Genomic DNA, 19,653 nt, shown 5'->3' with positions numbered 1-19,653 from the left:
CACAGGAGGGGTCAGAGGTCAGGACAATACACAGGAGGGGTCAGAGGTCAGGACAACACAGGAGGGGTCAGAGGTCAGGACAATACACAGGAGGGGTCAGAGGTCAGGACAACACAGGATTGGGTCAGAGGTCAGGACAACACAGGAGGGGGTCAGAGGTCAGGACAACACAGGAGGGGGTCAGAGGTCAGGACAATACACAGGAGGGGTCAGAGGTAAGGACAACACAGGAGGGGGTCAGAGGTCAGGACAACACACAGGAGGGGTCAGAGGTCAGGACAACACACAGGAGAGGTCAGAGGTCAGGACAAAACACAGGAGAGGTCACAGTTCAGGACAACACACAGGAGAGGTCAGAGGTGAGGACAACACACAGGAGAGGTCAGGACAATACACAGGAGGGGTCAGAGGTCAGGACAACACAGGAGGGGGTCAGAGGTCAGGACAACACACAGGAGGGGTCAGAGGTCAGGACAACACATTAATATAAGCTGAGCAGACGGAAGAGGACCTACTTGATGTCGACCTGCGGGGACAGCAGCTGCAGGCGGGTGTAGGCGAACATCCAGGCGCAGTTGAGGGCGGAGGGGCAGTGCTTGGGCAGGTTCTCCCCCCGCAGGTAGCTGGAGAAGCTGATCACCCAGGGGTCCTGGCCCTGCGTCACGTGGGCAAACACCCAGATGTGGGAGGGGCTCACCACGTCGAACTGGTGGCTGATGGGAGACGAGCTCCACTCGGCCAGAGTCTGCAGGTCGATGCCGCTGGGGCAGTACAGCAGGGAGGACTGAAAACGGGGGGGGGGACTTTTTAGACTTTTTGTAAATAACTTTTTAAAGAACATTTAAGACTTTTTCCTTAACCCTACAACACCTTTGAGCATTCCTACAGGGACACGTATGAGCAGTCCTACAGCGACACGTATGAGCAGTCCTACAGGGACACGTATGAGCAGTCCTACAGGGACACGTATGAGCATTCCTACAGGGACACGTATGAGCAGTCCTACAGGGACACTTATGAGCAGTCCTACAGGGACACGTATGAGCAGTCCTACAGGGACACGTATGAGCAGTCCTACAGGGACACGTATGAGCAGTCCTACAGGGACACGTATGAGCAGTCCTACAGGGACACGTATGAGCAGTCCTACAGGGACACGTATGAGCATTCCTACAGGGACACGTATGAGCAGTCCTACAGGGACACGTATGAGCAGTCCTACAGGGACACGTATGAGCAGTCCTACAGGGACACGTATGAGCAGTCCTACAGGGACACGTATGAGCAGTCCTACAGGGACACTTATGAGCAGTCCTACAGCGACACGTATGAGCAGTCCTACAGGGACACGTATGAGCAGTCCTACAGCGACACGTATGAGCATTCCTACAGCGACACGTATGAGCAGTCCTACAGGGACACGTATGAGCAGTCCTACAGGGACACGTATGAGCAGTCCTACAGGGACACGTATGAGCAGTCCTACAGGGACACGTATGAGCATTCCTACAGGACACGTATGAGCAGTCCTACAGGGACACGTATGAGCAGTCCTACAGGGACACGTAGGACACGTATGAGCAGTCCTACAGGGACACGTATGAGCAGTCCTACAGGGACACGTATGAGCAGTCCTACAGCGACACGTATGAGCAGTCCTACAGCGACACGTATGAGCAGTCCTACAGGGACACGTATGAGCAGTCCTACAGGGACACGTATGAGCAGTCCTACAGGGACACGTATGAGCAGTCCTACAGGGACACGTATGAGCAGTCCTACAGCGACACGTATGAGCAGTCCTACAGGGACACGTATGAGCAGTCCTACAGGGACACGTATGAGCAGTCCTACAGGGACACGTATGAGCAGTCCTACAGGGACACGTATGAGCAGTCCTACAGGGACACGTATGAGCAGGAGGTAAATACATTTGGCAAAGACTAAAATAATATTTGAGTCCGATTAAGGTTTAAAATCCAGGGAAGCTTTCCCTTCAGACTGCAGTCAGAGAGGTGTGTACCTGGTCGGCTCCTGTGAGATGGATGAAGCTCTCCAACACCGACGCACTCAATCTGTCCATCACATCGATGGCCAGCTCCTCATCCCCCTGACACACACACATACACACACACATCAGTACACAGACATCTTCTGAACCCCAGTCAGTTATTCCTCAGTAAGATGAGGGGGTTTACCTTCCCGATGCCCAGCGCAGTGTGCAGAGCTCGGACTTCCTTCAGGACGTTGACGGCGAGGCGGCGTGTTGCCGGGCGACAACTACACAGGACCACCAGAGCCAGACCCTCCACCATGTGAAGCACCGAGAGCAGGGGGGGGCGATCCAGGGAGGGGCCGCCGCCAGAGCCCTGGAAATATCATGATGAAGGGTTAGGACATAAAGGGCCCTGAACGCATCACAAGCCGCCACAGGGGAAGGTAATGAAGGTGACACATGGGGGAAGGCATTAACTGTCGCACCGCCGTGTCGTGGCTCCTGTTGCTCTGCACCGCCTGCCTCCACTGGCTGATGAGCTGCAGCAGCATCTTGACGGCGTTGTCCAGCAGCGTGGGGTGAACGTCTGTCACCTCCCGCACGATGAAGTACACGAAGCCCGAAAGCACGTCCTCACGCCACTCGGGGAAATCCACCATGAGCGCCTGCAGCGTGGTGAAGGCCAGGCCGCGCAGCTCCTCGTCCATGTGGATGGTGAGTCTGAGGGGGGAGAGGGGGAGTTAGAGAGGGAGGGGGGACACAGAGCTGCAGTACTGGAGATTCATTCATAAAGAGGACTTCTAAATACGAATCTATAAATTCACATTATGTTGTTTCTGGGAACGAGAACCTTTTTTAGGAACCTTTTTAAATACTTTGGTAAAAATGACTATTATAGCTTTTTAATATATTAAGAACTTTTAAAGACTTTCGAAACAACTTACTAAAGGACTTCATATGGCAAATACAGACTTTTTGAAGACCTTTTTATTGATCTTCCAGCTTTCTGAACACAAAGTGAGAAACACAAATCCTTGAAGTGAAGTTACTCTTCCATTAGTATATTATATTTCATTTATTAAAAGATATTATATTCGAACAGAGGCTCAGTGTCTCTGCGTTAGTGTATTATAATACATCATATTTAATATCTAATATATTATTTTATATATTATTTTATATATTATATTATATTATTTTATTATTTTATATATTATATTATTTTATATTTTATATTATTTAATATTATATTATTTTATATTATATTATTTTATATTATATTATTTTATATTATATTATTTTATATTATTTTATTTTATATTATTTTATATTATTTAATATTTTATATTATATTATTTTATATTTTATATTATATTATTTTATATTTTATATTATATTATATTATTTTATATTTTATATTATATTATTTTATATTTTATTTTATATTATATTATTTTATATTTTATATTATATTATTTTATATATTATATTATATTATTTTATATTTTATATTTTATATTTTTTTATATTTTATATTATATTATTTTATATTATATTATTTTATATATTAGATTTTATATTATATATTAACAGAAGGTGTATTACTTGGCGAGCAGCTCGATGAGGTCCTGCCTGCTCATGCCGTCGGGGATGAGTCGGGGGATGGCGGCCACACAGGTCCTGAAGAGGTCGATCTTGGGCTTCCTCTCCCCCCTGCAGCACAGACAGCTGGTTAACACCTGGGCAGGTACAGGTACCTCACAGTGAATATATGTATTTATACATCTATAAAAAAGGCACGTACGTGATCATGTCCTCGGGCTCCTTATTGGACATCTGCACGTTGGTCATGCTCATGGAGCGGCCCACCTCTTTGTCCAGGTGTCTCAGGATGTTATCCAGAGCCTTCCTCACCTGAGGGTAGTACAGGGACATCCCTGCACAGACAGCAGTCAGTACACAGGACAGCACATCCCAGATAGAACAAATAAAACCATTTTCATTTGTTTTATTTTTGGCATCAGAAATATGTTGGTAAGAACAATAACTCAAGTTCTGTGTTCTTCTTGTTCCGTTTCTATAGAGCTGCAGGGCTTTTATTTTACACTGAAACACCAGGCCACAGAGGAGCTCAGGGGGTTCAGGGGGAGTAAAGAGCGTGTGTCGTGCAGAAGCTGTGCATGAGTGGAGGAGGAGTTTGGGGTTACGTACCGATGCCCTTGGCCTCCTCGTCGGTGAGCGTGGTGTTCAGGAAGATCTTCTTCACGCGCAGCGTGTTTCCTGACGGCATGATGATCCCCGTCGTCGGCATCGGGGGTTCTCCGTCCTTCTGCTGCAGACTGTCGGCAACCACCAGGAAGGCCCTCAGCCCAATGTTCATCCTCTGGAGGGAGAGGATCAGGGGTATGAGAGGGAGGAACCACAACAACAATAACATGTGAACACTACGATCCTGTCCTTACCTCGGGGTTGATGGTGAAGGTTTTGTGGGACTTGCCCACACACAGCAGGTCGTAGATGATCTCCTTCATGGCAAAGTCCAGCCTCTCCTGCAACACACACACACACACACACACACACACACACACACACACACACACACACACACACACACACACACACACACACACACACACACACACACACACACACACACACGTTAGTGCTGAAGACAACATAAATACCCATATTGACACACAAACAGTGCGTGTCCTCTACCTGAGCAATGAACTGGATGATCTTGACGAAGATGTTGAGCGGAGTGTCTCTGGGAACGACACTGCGAGAGCCTTTAGGGAACAGAGCCGAGACGATGCTGAGCAGACGACTGAAGAGGAGACAGAGAGATTTTAAATGACGTACGGAATAACAGACCATAATATTTACACCACAAAAAGATCGGGCACCCTGGACTACAAGAGGATAAAACTAAGTTCCACATTTATATATATAAATGTGTTTTAAAGACCCAGTGCTTCAGGGTTAGATTTTAAGAAAATAGTCGAAATTCACAAAAAATCTGAAGAATTTTGAGTCAAAAAAATAATGATTTTAAGAAAAAACTGAATTTTAAGAGAAAGTCTGGAGTTTAAGAGAAAGTCTGGAGTTTGAGAGAAAGTCTGGAGTTTGAGAGAAAGTCTGGAGTTTGAGAGGCGTGGAAAAAAGGGTAGTTTGGAAGAAATTCCAAAAAGTAGAAATTTGGAGAACTCTTTTTTCAGAATTTTATAACGAAATTAAAATAAAAGAAATTGGGACAAAAAGTATGAATTTTCAAAGATGATGAGGGCCACCTGGAAAAGGAGTTAGAATAATCGGAACAGTGGGACATTTTCAAAAGTCAACATTTAGAAAACAGTTTACCTCTGTGTGACCGTGTTGCTCTCACACTTGATCCTGATGATGTAGACCCACAGCAGTCTGTACAGAGACTCCAGAGCCACACGGGACATTTTGGGGTCTTTGTTCTGGGGGGGGGGGGGTAACAGAAACATATTAATTATATATAATAAATATCCGTATTAATTAATATCACTACCCACCTGCGGTTTTCTTGAAAAGGAATCCTCGTATCAAACCAAAATTAAACCCTCAGCCTCTCACAGAAGACTTTCGGTCACACATCCAAACCTAGAGCCTCCATTGGACTCCTTTGTTTACTTCCCGAACATAATGACATCACTATGTAACACCCACGCTCCTATTGGCTACCGTTATAGGCTAAGGGGCGGGACATCTCTAAGCGGTTGACTAGGTCGGCCAGCTGGCCAATCAGAGCAGACTGGGCTCTGGTTTCGGACAGAGGGTGAAGGAGGTGCAGTATGACAAAAATAAAGAGCTTTTTGAACATAAAGCAGGGAGGCATGTCAACACACTGATCTGAACCTGAAGATTAGCAGAATGTGTCCTCTGTAATGTTCAGAAGCACGGTTGAATAAAGGGTGAATGAGGTTCATAAACACAAATTGAAAGCGTGTGATGTGCTGAAATGAGGTTGGATTAAAAGGTGAACCGTATTTGGTTTATAAAGAGTCAAACCAGGACAAGAGTTGCACAGTCGACGGGAAGACAACCAGCTATCATCTGTTTATCCAACACGAAGTGCCCAGCTGACCTCAGCTGACCTCTCCGCTTCCTCTGCACACATACACTCACTACCCATGATGCACCTGGCACCCCGCGCTGCTTTCAGGTGCAGCGTCACTCACCTGCAGCGTCTCGATCTGCTTTCGGATGCTGTTGTTAGACGGCATCTGCAGCGAGGCGCCGTGAGAGGAGACAGAGTGGAGGTGGGGGGGGGACACATGCACGTTAAAGAAAAACTAAACAAACATGAGAAACAGAAATACACAACGGACTGTTGATGAGGGCTGAGAGGCATGAGGGGACGTCCTGATCAGAGCCGTCTGATGAACCTGGTTACTACACTTAGAGGGAGTCTACTGTAAAAGCGTAACGATAAAATACTTGACATTATATAAGATACCAAACCCTCCGTCCTCTTTGTTCTTAATTCAAACAGATATTTAAAAGTGATTTTCATGTAATATTAAAGATTATATTAGAAATAAAATACACAAAAATATTGTTTATAAGCCCACACATTGCGATCCTTTTAATAATAAATCCTTCATTAATAAATGATCTCATTATGCACCATGCATGACAGCAAACCCGTAGTCCAACTGAGCTGATATCAAGTCTCAGGGTTTCCTGGCTGCTTTTTAACGCTGTGCTTGAAGCTCGGTTGTAAAATGCATTGATAAGACCTCCCCATCACGCCGTGAATAAAACAGTCCGTCTGTATTTCATGTGGTTCAACATACTTCAACATATAGTGAGAGAAATCTGAATTAAAAAGTGAAACAAAGCAGAAAGAAGGTGTGCTGTGGTTTCAACGAGACAGAGAGGAGAAGACAGACGGGACGTTTAGAGCTGGGTGGGAGAGGTGGAAAATAAAATAAAGGAAAGATGTCCTGATTCACGTGCAGAGCGGACAGCAGGGGAAACCAGATCATCGTCCATCAGATCCACAAGAAGCTCAAACACCGATTACTTTCTTTAACCCTGTGGAGCCACACTTTGAAGAGCAGCCAATTCAGAAACACATCAGCATTTATAGCTAGATTTGTTCTGATGTCTTTATCGTAGAGACTTCATATCAAAGTTGAAGTTTAAACAAAAGGCCCCCACAGGGTTAAAATCACTGGCTGGACAGGAAGCCCTAAATCACTGAAATCGTCACTACGCTCACTGCCGTACAATCATCCTCTCATTCCCCGCTAAGCTCAAACAATAATTACGGCGTGAAAGAGAACCAATCACTGAGGAGACAGACGGCCATTAAACATAAAAGAAATCACCATCACAGAGACGTGAAATCAGAACCACGAGATCACACAACCTGCAGGGAGGGAAATCACTCAGGGGGGGGGGGGGTTAGGAATGATCTGTGTGTAATCTGATTACAAGGAGTCATTAAGAGACTGGAGATAAAACAGCACTTGAGATAATATGCACCAGTACTAATGTTTATGGAGGGAAGCAGGGATGTGGTATTTCTGTGTTGGTCCATGAAGGCAGCATCTCCTGGTCCAATGAGATTTCTCCGTGTGATTTTGGTTGATGACAGAAAATAATCTCCAACAAATGTTTAGTTTAGCGGGATAATCTCCACAGATTAACACCTCTTTGTGGTTTCTGAAGTAGAAAGCTAACGGACTCATTTTACCCTTTCTCTTTTTATGCATTAACTCAAGTGCTGTTTGTATCCACATCTGGAGGTCCATAATGGGGGGGGGGGGACATTATGATCCTTAGACAGAACCACAGAGCACACCCTGCAGTCAGAGCACCATCACACCAACAACAGATCATTTATACACTTATAATCTCTAGATTGCATCGCAGAGAATTAAATCATCGCCATAGTGTTTCTCAGTGATCGGGGGGGGCGGTACCTTGAGGTGCGACAGGCAGTTCTGCAGGAAGATGTGCCAGTTGTTGAGGAAGAACTGTTTCTGACTGACACACAGGAGGCAGGTCACCAGGGGGTACAGAGCCTGCAGAAACACACAGGAACACACACCCATGAACACTCTGCACAGCCCACTCTCGTCCTCAGGCGTCCGGAGAGGTCCGTTTCTTTTTCCCATTGACAGACAGAGCAACAGAAACCATGCAAGACAAATAATACATGCATCAGGAAGATTAAGGCGTACCAAATAATTGTTAGTATAATAATGATAAGATATATAACTTTACTAAGATCATTTCACGAGAATAAAAAGGATACTTTCAGATAAGTGGGATGATTACGGAAAAACTAATTGAACATTCTTTGGGTTTAAAAGGTAAAACACAACATGAACGTTCTCTGATCAAATTGAAAAGACAGAAAATCTTTTTGCCTTTTCAGTCAAGAAACCACATGGCTTCCCTTTGCAACGTTTGCTCCTGTGACCTACATCCCAGAATAACCCACAATGGCCCCAAAAAGGCCTGGTGCAGAATGGACTAACAATGAGGTTTATTTTTCCTGGAATATTTCTGGCTGGTGATGACAGCTGGGGCTGGATGGAAAGGCTGATGAAATACGGGAAGAGAGGAACAGGAAGAAGTGAAGCTGCAGGGAGGGCGGGGAGCAAATCTCATTATTACCAACGAGTGCTTCTTTCTGGAGCTCAGGTCGAAGGTCGTCTGGTACAACATCTCCACAAAGTTCTTCAGGCACGGCACGTTCACCTCGTTCTTCACGGCCTGCAGAGACAACGTGGAGGTTCAGTTTTCAACACTTCATAGAGAGACGACTCCTCCTGAAACAGGAAGCCCATTTCCTCACCGCTGCCACCGGGATCAGGATCTCCACAAACAGTCCAGCCAGAGCGTGCTTTATGTCTTTATCCTTCACCTCCAGGAAATACTGCGCACACTCCTAGAAAGAGACACCAAACACACATATGTAGGTCAAATACACACATTTAAAAACACAGAGGAAACACACAGACACTTTAAGAGAACAAAACACTGACAATTTATAAACTTTATTCATTTCTCTTTACAATTATTTATTTCCATTTAAATTCAAATAAATAAGAACATTTATTTTATTGTTTTCATATATTATTTATTAGACATTATTAAAATGAAATAACTGCACCCCACTTTGTGCAGCTTTTAATGGATTATTGTATTTATTGCATTTGGTCCTTTATTTATGATAACGTCCTCTCGTATAATTCAACATCAATATTAAATACAGTAACGTTTCCCTCCCCGTGGCTCATGGAATAAACCAGCTGCAGCTGTTTGTCCTGAATTGGTTACAGCTCTTTATTTGGGAACATGAACCACAGCGTGTTAAATTAAGGGTTTTACTGCTGAATAGAGACTAATGAAAGAGCTTCTTCTTGCAGTGCTGGGAACACGGACACACACACACACACACACACACACACTTTGACCATAACTCATGCAGCTTTATGAGTCTTCCTGCAGAGAGCTGCTGAGTGTGAACAAAGGTGCAGCAGTAAAATAAAACTGTCTGCTGTAATCTAACCGACACACACATCACACACTTACTGCAGGTGCACTCAGTGAGTAAAGGAGTGTGTGTGTGTCTGTCTGTCTGTCTGTCTGTCTGTCTGTCTGTCTGTCTGTACCTGCATGAACTGGAAGGAGGCCTCAAAGTCCTCCACCGGGTACATCTTCACCCTGAAGAACTTCATGCCCATGATGAGGCTGATGATGCTCTGCACCACGTAGGGACTCTGCTCCTTCTGACGCAGCTCCTTCAGCTCTGTGATGAACTTCTTCCTCACTGCCTGGAACCTGCACACACACACAAATATGTAGACACACACAGATATATATATATAAACCCTTGACACTGATAAACGCATCTACAGAAATGTTTAGCTCTGACTCTAGAGCTGTGTTGTTAAAGGTATTTTACAGCACAGCTGAAGATAAACACAAAGGGTAGCAAGTGGGATTCAAACCGGAGCCAACTTTCTGATAACCTATAAATGATCAGTCATGTTTCAAACCGAAACGTCTGAAAACACATTTACACCCAGAGATACAGTAATCGGTCTGAACGGTTACCAGGCAGAATAAAGCTCCTTACTTTGACTGAGTGAGGACTCCGATGACCTCAGCATACAGGTCTGCGATGATGTGCACATTCCCAGTGTTGGGGCCGCAGTACCTGTCAACACAAGCAGACCGACATCAAACTGAAACTCATGACACCTCTGCTGGAAATCTCCTTCATGTTGCAGCTCCATGTCTCTCAGACACTGCCTGAGTCGGTCACTTACAGAGTTATATTGGAATCCAGCTTCTTACTAAAGCAACACGTTAGATTTAGTTCTGTGAAAGTCACAGCTCTATGATTCTAAAAAGGTGACAGATGTTGGTGCAGCTAATTTGCATAAAACCAAACCCACCTTACTCTGGGTGCTAGCCTAATTTGGTGATTTTACACAGACTGTTTTGTGTTGTATTCCCACTGTCTGTTTACTTATATTTAGTCGCTGATATGGGGAAGGAAAGTGTTATCTCAATCAGGTGAAAATCCAGGAACATACTGAATATATGAGCTCCTCTTTCCTCCTGGCCATCGCTTCGTGCTGCAACACCACAACCGCTAATCCTAATGCCAGCTGATGCACGGCAGGGTTTCCCGCAGCACTTTATAGCGGCCGTAAGTAAGGTCTCCAAAAAAATGAAATAAATATGAGCCATATGAGCCGTGTTACTCTGTCCCGTTTTCTCTCATTCCAACCCGGGACCAACGCCAGCCTCCCTTCTCTGCAGGACGCATTTTAAATGCTGTCAGGCGGAAACGCCCCCTCCCCCCGGGCAGCCCACCACCTTAACTGACTAAACCCTGCACGGTGACGTCACTAACGAGCAGGTGAATGCACGACGTCATTTATTGACTTTCAGCCACTTTGTTGGAAATGTTTCTGCACAGCACTGCAGGAGACAGAAGCTGCAGAGGACTGACTGTTTTGATCCGTGTGTGTTCCTGCTCTCTTACCCCTCTTTGTGTTTAAAGTGCTTGAATGCCAGGTGGAGGACTTCGTGTACGAGAACATCTGGCACTGGGTGAAGAGGAATCTGTGGACAAGAGTCTTATTAGAGCCACTGATACACTTTCATTAAACACAACACACACACTCAGCTGTTTATTTCCTGCATCAATCCCTAACAACACAGCTGTTTCTGCAGCACAACACATATATTAAAGAGGCCATATTCTGCTCATTTTCAGGTGTATATTTGTCTTATACATGTCTCCATGAGTTAATGTTCAAAAAGCTGCCTGCTCTTTTCCCCCTCTGTATTCAGAGACCCGAGTCTGCTCTGATCGGTCAGCTGATGATCCGTTTTCCTGCAGAGATGTCTCTAAAGTGTGTTTTTACATCATATTAAAGTGCATATCTCTGGGGTTTCCTTAACGTATGAGTATCTTTCAGTATTCTGCAGATGAATCCATAATGAGAATGATATTGCTCTACTGACTGTTTACAGAACAGTCGAAGCATTGTTCTCATATCTGCTGCCATTGAACCTTTGGGCAATCACTGCTGATACCCTCAGGTAAGGATCTCACGCTACATGTTGTTCAGGTCGTCTCGTTTTATCTGACAGACATCTTATCGTACTTTATCTGTTTATGAGGTTCATTGTAACTGTTAACCTACATTAACTCCAATAAAGTCAAACTGAAAGTACGAAGGTGAGCTAACGAGATTAACCGAGAGCTCGTTCTGACTTGAGGAACAGATTTCACATCCACAGGAACAGACTCACGTTATATCCGTTTAAGGAAGTTCAAGAGGAAATATAGAGCATGGAATACATGGGACTATAATAATTCAATACTAAATAAATGTACAGGAATTAGACTAATATCTTTTCCCTTTTCACATTCATTTGATTCTTTAATATATTCTAACATTCATGTCTTTATAATGCTGGCAGCTTTAGTCCTCCATACCTTAGTGTTTAGCTCGGATAATATCAATATACACATCATAATATAAAGGTCCAACAGCCTCCAACCGTGAGGAGTGAATATAAACATGCAGAGGGTCGGAGAGCTCACCTGTTTCAGAACTTCTACAGAAACTAAACAAAAAATGAAATCTATGGCTAAATCCCTCCGCTCCAGGAGGAAGTCTTTGTCCCGGTGCTGCTCGTCTCTGCAGGGGAGGGGGGGAAAGATTAGAAACAACATACATCTGAAGGAGAAGAAGTAGAAGAGGAGGCGGAAGAGGAAGAAGAAGAAGAAGAGGAGGAAGAAGTAGAAAAGGAGGAAGAAGAAGGAGGAAAACGGAGGAGGAAGAAGAGGAGGAAGAAGACAGAGGAAGATGACGGAAGAGGAAGAAGAGGAGGAAGAAGTAGAAGAGGAGGCGGAAGAGGAAGAAGAAGAAGAAGAGGAGGAAGAAGTAGAAAAGGAGGAAGAAGAAGGAGGAAAACGGAGGAGGAAGAAGAGGAGGAAGAAGACAGAGGAAGATGACGGAAGAGGAAGAAGAGGAGGAAGAAGTAGAAGAGGAGGCGGAAGAGGAAGAAGAAGAAGAAGAGGAGGAAGAAGTAGAAAAGGAGGAAGAGGAAGAAGTAGAACAGGAGGAAGAAGAAATGGAGGAAGAATAGGAAGAGGAAGAGGAAGGAGAACATGAGGCATCAGCTCCCCTCACCCTTTGGACTTGGTGCTGGAGCGGGGTCTGTACTCGTAGGACTCGTCCTCGGTGCCGCTCTGCCGGCGGTACCAGTCGAACAGAGTCCTGAGCAGCGAGGGCAGACAGTGTTCTGCTATGGAGCTCATAGAGCTGATTAACTGCAAAACAACACCAACAACAACAACAACAACATAAATAATCACAGGACACACGTGGGGTGATTTTAGGGCACCAATTCAAATGTTCTCTGGTCCATGTTGTTGTAGTAATACTCATTCCAGCCACACGAGGCAGCAGCGCATCACTACCCCAGGTCCTCTCCCAGGAGTTTAAATGTCTTCATGAACTCTGAATATAATGCAGACGTATTTGCAGAGGTTTAAATGTTACGTAACTGATAAATAACATGTTAACTCAATTCATTAATTGCATGAAGTCCATTTAGAACAAGGTGTAGTGATGCACTCTGCCTCTTGTGGCCAAACATGAGCATTACAGCAACAACAATCACCCAGAGTTCTGAATTTAATCTCAGGATTCAAAACAAAATTAGATGTATTTTTGGACATTCTGCCTTAATCATCTTCTGTAGAATTAAGACCCATAGTCCTGGCCAAGGACATTTCTCCCTGTTTGAAAGTCATAACCACAGAAGGAAAACTGACGTAGAGAACAGATCAGGAGGTTTTTCCCCTCTGGGTCTTCTGTAGCTTCCGGTCCCCCAGAAAGATTCAAATGGATCTTCAATAAGAGGTTTTCTCACCTATCAGTGGACATATCGAGGTATTGATTATAATCAGGAGTGTGAAGTTGGGTAACGTAAAGCTCATCTACATGCAGCTGCACAGTGAAGTCATACGAGAGGCAGAGGGAATAAGCTCCAGTGTAAGTATCATTCAAAATCATGGAACTGTTACTACAGTATTTCCTTTTGTTGCTCCTTCACAACTCAAGGATACATATTACAGCTTTACTTACTGTTCAGATAACTGCTCCTCGTTTTGCCAGTTAACAATATGGATATTCTTTCTCCAGCATGAGGCGCAGATATCACTTCCTGTCTAAATTAAGCCCCGCCCACTTTCAGGTGTAACTCCTGCATTAAAATAATAGTGTCTTCCCGTCTGAAAGCTGCTGAGTCATATATCGCTCCTCCAACAACAAATAGATCCAGAGCTCCGGTTCCTTTACTTCCTCTCCAGAAAAAAGGAGAGTAAAGAAAGGATCAGAAATCTCAGTCTCAGTGTCAGCCTGCTGCCTGCCACTCGTCCCCCGCAGACCCACCGGACATCCATCCCCTATTTACTCTCCGTAAGCTGTCTCTGCCGTCTGACCAGACCTCTGACCCCATCTTATATATGATCTCGTTGTATAGCAACAGCTTTTTTTGGTAATAATTTGATCAAACCTTCAATTAACCAGCTGAGTAACGTTGAGATAGTATAACACATTTTCCATGTTAGCAGCAGCTGTTTTCTAAAGGGCAAACATTTAAAACATGTCAAATATATAAAGACACATCACACACAATCCTGTCCCTAACAAGTAAACACAAGTGTAAGTGTGTGTGTGTGTGTGTGTGTGTGTGTGTGTGTGTGTGTGTGTGTGTGTGTGTGTGTGTGTGTGTGTGTGTGTGTGTGTGTGTGTGTGTGTGTGTGTGATGATCAGAGTTGGGTGTTACAGTAATGTATTACTCCTTGCTGTAACGCAGTAATATAACGCAGTACTTCTGAAATGTGGGTAATATAATACCTGTTACCTCTCAGTAACAGTTACAACACATTTTAAATGATGTGGTGTTTAGTTTCTAAGAACTCACAAACATCACGAGACATTCTGACACCAGAGAAACAATTGTGCAGGTAGAATAGTAACTCAGTGAGCCTGTTTCCTATTGGTTCAGAGGGCTGCAGGAACAGATTCACCATGCAGAGCTGCAGGCTCACGATGCAGAGCTGCAGGCTCACAGTGCAGAGCTGCAGGCTCACAGTGCAGAGCTGCAGGCTCACCGTGCAGCGCTGCAGGCTCACCGTGCAGAGCTGCAGGCTCACCGTGCAGAGCTGCAGGCTCACCGTGCAGAGCTGCAGGCTCACCATGCAGAGCTGCAGGCTCACCATGCAGAGCTGCAGGCTCACCATGCAGAGCTGCAGGCTCACCATGCAGAGCTGCAGGCTCACCATGCAGAGCTGCAGGCTCACCATGCAGAGCTGCAGACTGAAGCAACAGAAGGTCTCTTTCTGAGAATAGGCAGGTCGGCTACCGTCCGTGGGCGCCGATAACATGGGAGTCTATAGGAGAGCTTATACTTTTCTCAGTCATTTTAGCAAGGATAGCTTTTCATTGGGGGATGAAACTTAGATCTGTGGGCGCAAATCTTTGCGCCCACAGCCAATGGCATTGTTTCTTAGTTCAATGTGACATTCTTAGATACGCGATTGGACTATTTCGGCGAATCAGCATCGTTATCATTCCCTAACCACAAGCGTAAAGAGCAGCACCGTAGCTAGCTGAAACTTAGATTGAGTGAATATGGCGACATCGATGGCTGAGAACTCCGTGCAAGCTCTACTTAAAACACCGTTTCATCGACTATCAGATGTCGAAAAGAAGAAATTGAAAGACTTGGGACCCGAGCGTCCGGATTCAAACATTCAACAGACGACCACTGATCGCGGGAGAACCTACACTCGGACTTTCTCCTCAAACTTGTATGCTAAGCGGAATTGGTTAGCTGGTTGTACAGTGAGCAATGCCTTTTTTTGTTTCCCTTGTCTGTTATTTCAAAGTCCTGGGACTGAAACACTTTGGACTACAACCGGGATGAAGGATCTAAAGCACTTCACACAAAAATGTAAGAAGCACGAATGTGGCCGCAGCCACCTAACCAACTGTCTTAAGCTAAACCTCTAAAAAAGTGCTATTTAAACCGTGCCGCCCAACTGCGCCCCCCCAAAAAAAATGTTCACCAGCCGCCACTGCTCTCTGGGTCTGCTGCTTGAACCCCGAGACCTTCAGAGACTCGTGGCAGAGTGTTGAAGATCTGCAGCCTCTGTCCTCTGTGGAATCTCCGGCTTTTAGAAAGCTTGTCAGCCAAACCCCCGTTAACACACCAATGACCAGGTGAGCTAACGCTGCAGAGACTGGTTCCTATCCAGCAGGTCACAGGGCCGTGCAGAGGCTCCACTCACATGTTATTAATGACACACAGAGACGTCATGGTACCGGTATCACATATTATGCAGCCCACTGAAACGGAGCAGCAGTTTAACCTCTAGCTCTTCCCTCATGTTCAGCATGTACTGCCAGATAGAGCTTTAGTTACTGAGCTGCAGTAAACTACATGTTAGCATTTAAAGCCAAACTTTAGAGGTTATTCTGGTGAGAGTCACTCAGAGTAACTCAGAGTACAGTAACGCATCACCGTTCAGAGACAGTGATGATGTAATGTCCCTTATCACTTTAAGAAGACAGGAATCAGGAACATGTACTGGATGACATTCTGGAAGTCACTTGCCCAATGCTGGTGATGATGGAGAGTTATGAAGCTGCTCTGCCCTGGTGGCACCGTGCAGACGCTGCTGATTTACTGCTGAGGATGACACAGCGTTTCGCCCTCTCTGTCTCCTCCCCCCTCCAGTTTTATCTCTCCCTCACTCAGGTGGGGGTGGGGGGCAGTTGGATCTATACAGTGTGCTGCTGCTGGCTGCACAAAGTGTTCTGCAGCTCCGTGTCTCTACAGAGTCCTGCAGCCGACGGGACGCTGTACAGATTAAACTTCACTTTTGTCTTTGACATGTATCCTTTAGTATACATATCAGTTAGCTCATTTATAAAATGATCTTACATATTTTATTCAAAGGGTTAATTAAAGTAAATGTAAAACATATTTAATTTGACAATAAAAAGAGAAAATGTGTTTTAAATATTTGAATAATCATAATTAATATCATTTGTTTAAACCCACTGTTGTTGTGAGTCGGATGTATTGTCACCTCAAATCCAACATGAAATAAAACTGCACTATTGTTCCTGCTAAATATATATTGCGATATGAAAAAGTATTTTATCTCTGCACGTTTTTGAGTCAAATTAAAATGCATCAATCTGTTGAAACTTAAAGAGGATGCTCGTTAAACAATTAAATACTGAAGCTAATGTTTGGAAATATCTGAAGGGTGAAGAGACGACAACAAGCGCCCTCTGATTGGTTGGAAACTCAGGATTAGACTGAAGGGAACACTGTGAGCTTTCTATTTGTGTCAAGCAGCAAATGAAGCTGTGAAAGGACGTGTTTGCAGCCGGATGCTACCCGGCGAATGTTGGGTAATTTGCACAATTAGCATCATTTGCATTAATGGCATTAGTTCAGAAATGGCAGTTTTAACCAAGTGTCCATATTTGGACTCTTAATGCTAATTAATGCAACGTCTGCTAACTGCCCAACACATTTTACAGGTTTACATCCTGATCTTCACTGACCTGATCAAACTGGGCGTCTTCCCCTCTCTGCAGCGAGCGGGACAGAGGTTTCTCCTGGGGGGGGGGGGGAGAGATATCATGTTAGACCTGTGAAGACTGAGGGGTTTCTCCTGTGTTAATGAAGGGGAGCATCAAAGGAATGGATGGAAAAAACATCAAAGTTGGGGAATAAATCTCTATGTTTTTGCACGTCTCTTTAGATAAAGGCTTCATGTAAAGGCAGTGACGCCCCCCGCCCCCCCTCCCTCACCAGCGGCTCGGCCATCACGGTCTCGATCTTCTTCTCCGCCAACACGGCGAACTCGGCGAACAGACTCTTGATGACGAACTCTCCCGGCTTCAGCTCGGGGTCGATGGTGATGCTGGACATGGCGGCGGCGGCGCTGTGTTTCTCCCACAGGAGGGGGGGCACAGAGGCGGGCGGGCGCCGTCTACTCACACTGCTGTTGCTGATGGGGGCAGAGGCTGCAGAGAGAAAGAGAGGGAGGGGGGGAGGTAGGAAGTCAGAATCAAAGTGGAAACACTCAAACTGTCAGTCAGGACAGAGACAGAGGCAGCCCCCACCCCCCCATTAGTTATCCAATCTGTTTGGGATAATGACATTTTCATCTCAGCACCTCTTAACTCACATTAGTCACATGTTCTTCATTTGTTCATATTTATAAAGACCTTTGTCGCCGTTAAAACATAATCTCCTTAGAATTCAGGTGTGTGTGTGTGTGTGTGTGTGTGTGTGTGTGTGTGTGTGTGTGTGTGTGTGTGTGTGTGTGTGTGTGTGTGTGTGTGCAAAAGGAATAGCACAGGTAATATTTAATAGTCTTTATCTCCTCTAACCACAGAGATATCTGGTGTAAACGCAGACGTCGGTGTTTCAGAGGACTGTCTTCGGTTACAGTATAAGTACACCACGAAGAGGAGTCAAAACAGCAATAGAACAAATCAAAGTATTAAAGGAGCGTTAATGAATACAGCATGTAATCATCTAGGATGTTTGACCTATAGAGGCGAGTTGTGAGGAAAGTGAAACGGGTCCTGCATCAGGATCCAGAAAACACATTTACATGAAGCATCAGCTGCTCATCGGATTCAAATATTTTATGCAAACTTGAAAAGGTGTTCAGGGAGTCAGAGGAGCTACAGATCAAACCGTCACATAATGGTTATTACTCTTCATCATTGTACATACTAAATCTTATTTAAAACCTCCTACAGACAGAAATCAAGTACATCTAATATAATATAATATACAACTGTCTGATTACTTTAATTTCTCCCGTGAAATACAACAACAACCACCCTTAAAAGATCAATCTAAATTAAAAACTTTTACAGCGTCCTGTGATTTCACTGCTATCAGGAGTCACGCTGTTCCTTATTTACAGAGCAAATTAAAGTGTGTGTGTGTGTGTGTGTGTGTGTGTGTGTCCATGAGCACAGAGAGCCTTTCAGAGTTCCCTCTTTGTTTACTGTGCTGCACCAACACCCCCGATGATGTCACATAGCCAGCTCCTCTCAGCCAATGAGAGCGCAGCGCTGTCCCTAACACTCGACTCTCACGACGACAAGAACAACAAAGTAGAAAACAAGAACTGCTGCGATCTGATTGGCCGAGTTCAGATTTATTCATTCATAGTTTTACCTGTGAGTTCAGTTTTAATACTGAACTCAACTTTATCATTTTATATATCCTTCCTATACACAAATAAACTTTGGTAAAATGAATAAAATAATACTTCAAGCTTCAGAAAAAGCAGTTTATAACATTTCTTTGTTTCATCTTATTTATTAATTGTAGACAAACACTTTTTTCCAACTCAATCCCAAAATGGTAATAAACAAATAAATGAAAGGCTTTGAAACACAGATGGAGATCAGGCTGGGTTCTATTTCAATCTGGATGCAAAGAAATCCAGCGGGATTTATTCATATGTAAAAAACTAAAGTCGTATTTCAGGTCCAAAGTTACAGGAGGAGGAGGAAGAGGTAGAGGAGGAGAAGACGATGAGGATGAGGATGAAGAACACAGACGGACAGAGGAAAACCAATGAGAAGGAAAGAAGGAGAAGACAGACTGAAGGAGGAAGAAAACAGACGGAGGGGGGAAGAAGAAGGAGACGCTGGAAGGAGGGAGGAGGAGACGGACGGAAGGAGAACGAAGAAGGAGAAGACAGACAAAAGGAGGAAGAAGAAGATGAAGACAGACAAAAGGAGGAAGAAGAAGATGAAGACAGACAAAAGGAGGAAAAGAAAGAAGGGAAGAAGAAGGACTGAAGCAGAAGGACATAGCGGGAGGAGATGCTGATCGTGTTTTAAGACTTCTCTCGTGAACATGACTCCCGTATACAAGACGCAGACGTAAACAACAACGTGACGTCGGAGCTCTGTAAAAACAAAGCGGCCTCTGCGTGTGATTGGTTCAGGGCGTCACGTGCTCGTCCCTGCTTCGCTCACACAGAACGACAGACAATGTTGTGATATTACGAGGTGTTG

General features: G+C 44.6%; 1 protein-coding gene across 1 annotated transcript in view; it reads right to left on the bottom strand.

The window, feature by feature from the left end:
• fryl (furry homolog, like) overlaps positions 1-19,653 on the bottom strand; it is a 62,644-nt gene that overhangs the window by 31,213 nt on the left and 11,778 nt on the right. Inside the window, 21 exon segments of the mRNA XM_063890702.1 lie at positions 516-784; positions 2,024-2,110; positions 2,199-2,369; positions 2,482-2,716; positions 3,602-3,709; positions 3,801-3,933; positions 4,208-4,379; positions 4,459-4,545; positions 4,715-4,823; positions 5,357-5,460; positions 6,202-6,246; positions 7,954-8,055; positions 8,654-8,752; positions 8,835-8,927; positions 9,655-9,823; positions 10,122-10,202; positions 11,040-11,119; positions 12,111-12,207; positions 12,703-12,842; positions 17,164-17,217; positions 17,414-17,628. Of these exon segments, the coding sequence (XP_063746772.1) occupies positions 516-784; positions 2,024-2,110; positions 2,199-2,369; positions 2,482-2,716; positions 3,602-3,709; positions 3,801-3,933; positions 4,208-4,379; positions 4,459-4,545; positions 4,715-4,823; positions 5,357-5,460; positions 6,202-6,246; positions 7,954-8,055; positions 8,654-8,752; positions 8,835-8,927; positions 9,655-9,823; positions 10,122-10,202; positions 11,040-11,119; positions 12,111-12,207; positions 12,703-12,842; positions 17,164-17,217; positions 17,414-17,628 (2,650 nt within the window).

Source organism: Eleginops maclovinus, chromosome 9 (genome assembly GCF_036324505.1).
Source record: "Eleginops maclovinus isolate JMC-PN-2008 ecotype Puerto Natales chromosome 9, JC_Emac_rtc_rv5, whole genome shotgun sequence".
Lineage (NCBI taxonomy): Eukaryota > Metazoa > Chordata > Actinopteri > Perciformes > Eleginopidae > Eleginops > Eleginops maclovinus.
The sequence above is the reverse complement of the archived record's forward strand: the minus strand, read 5'-3'. Positions and strand labels throughout refer to the sequence as shown.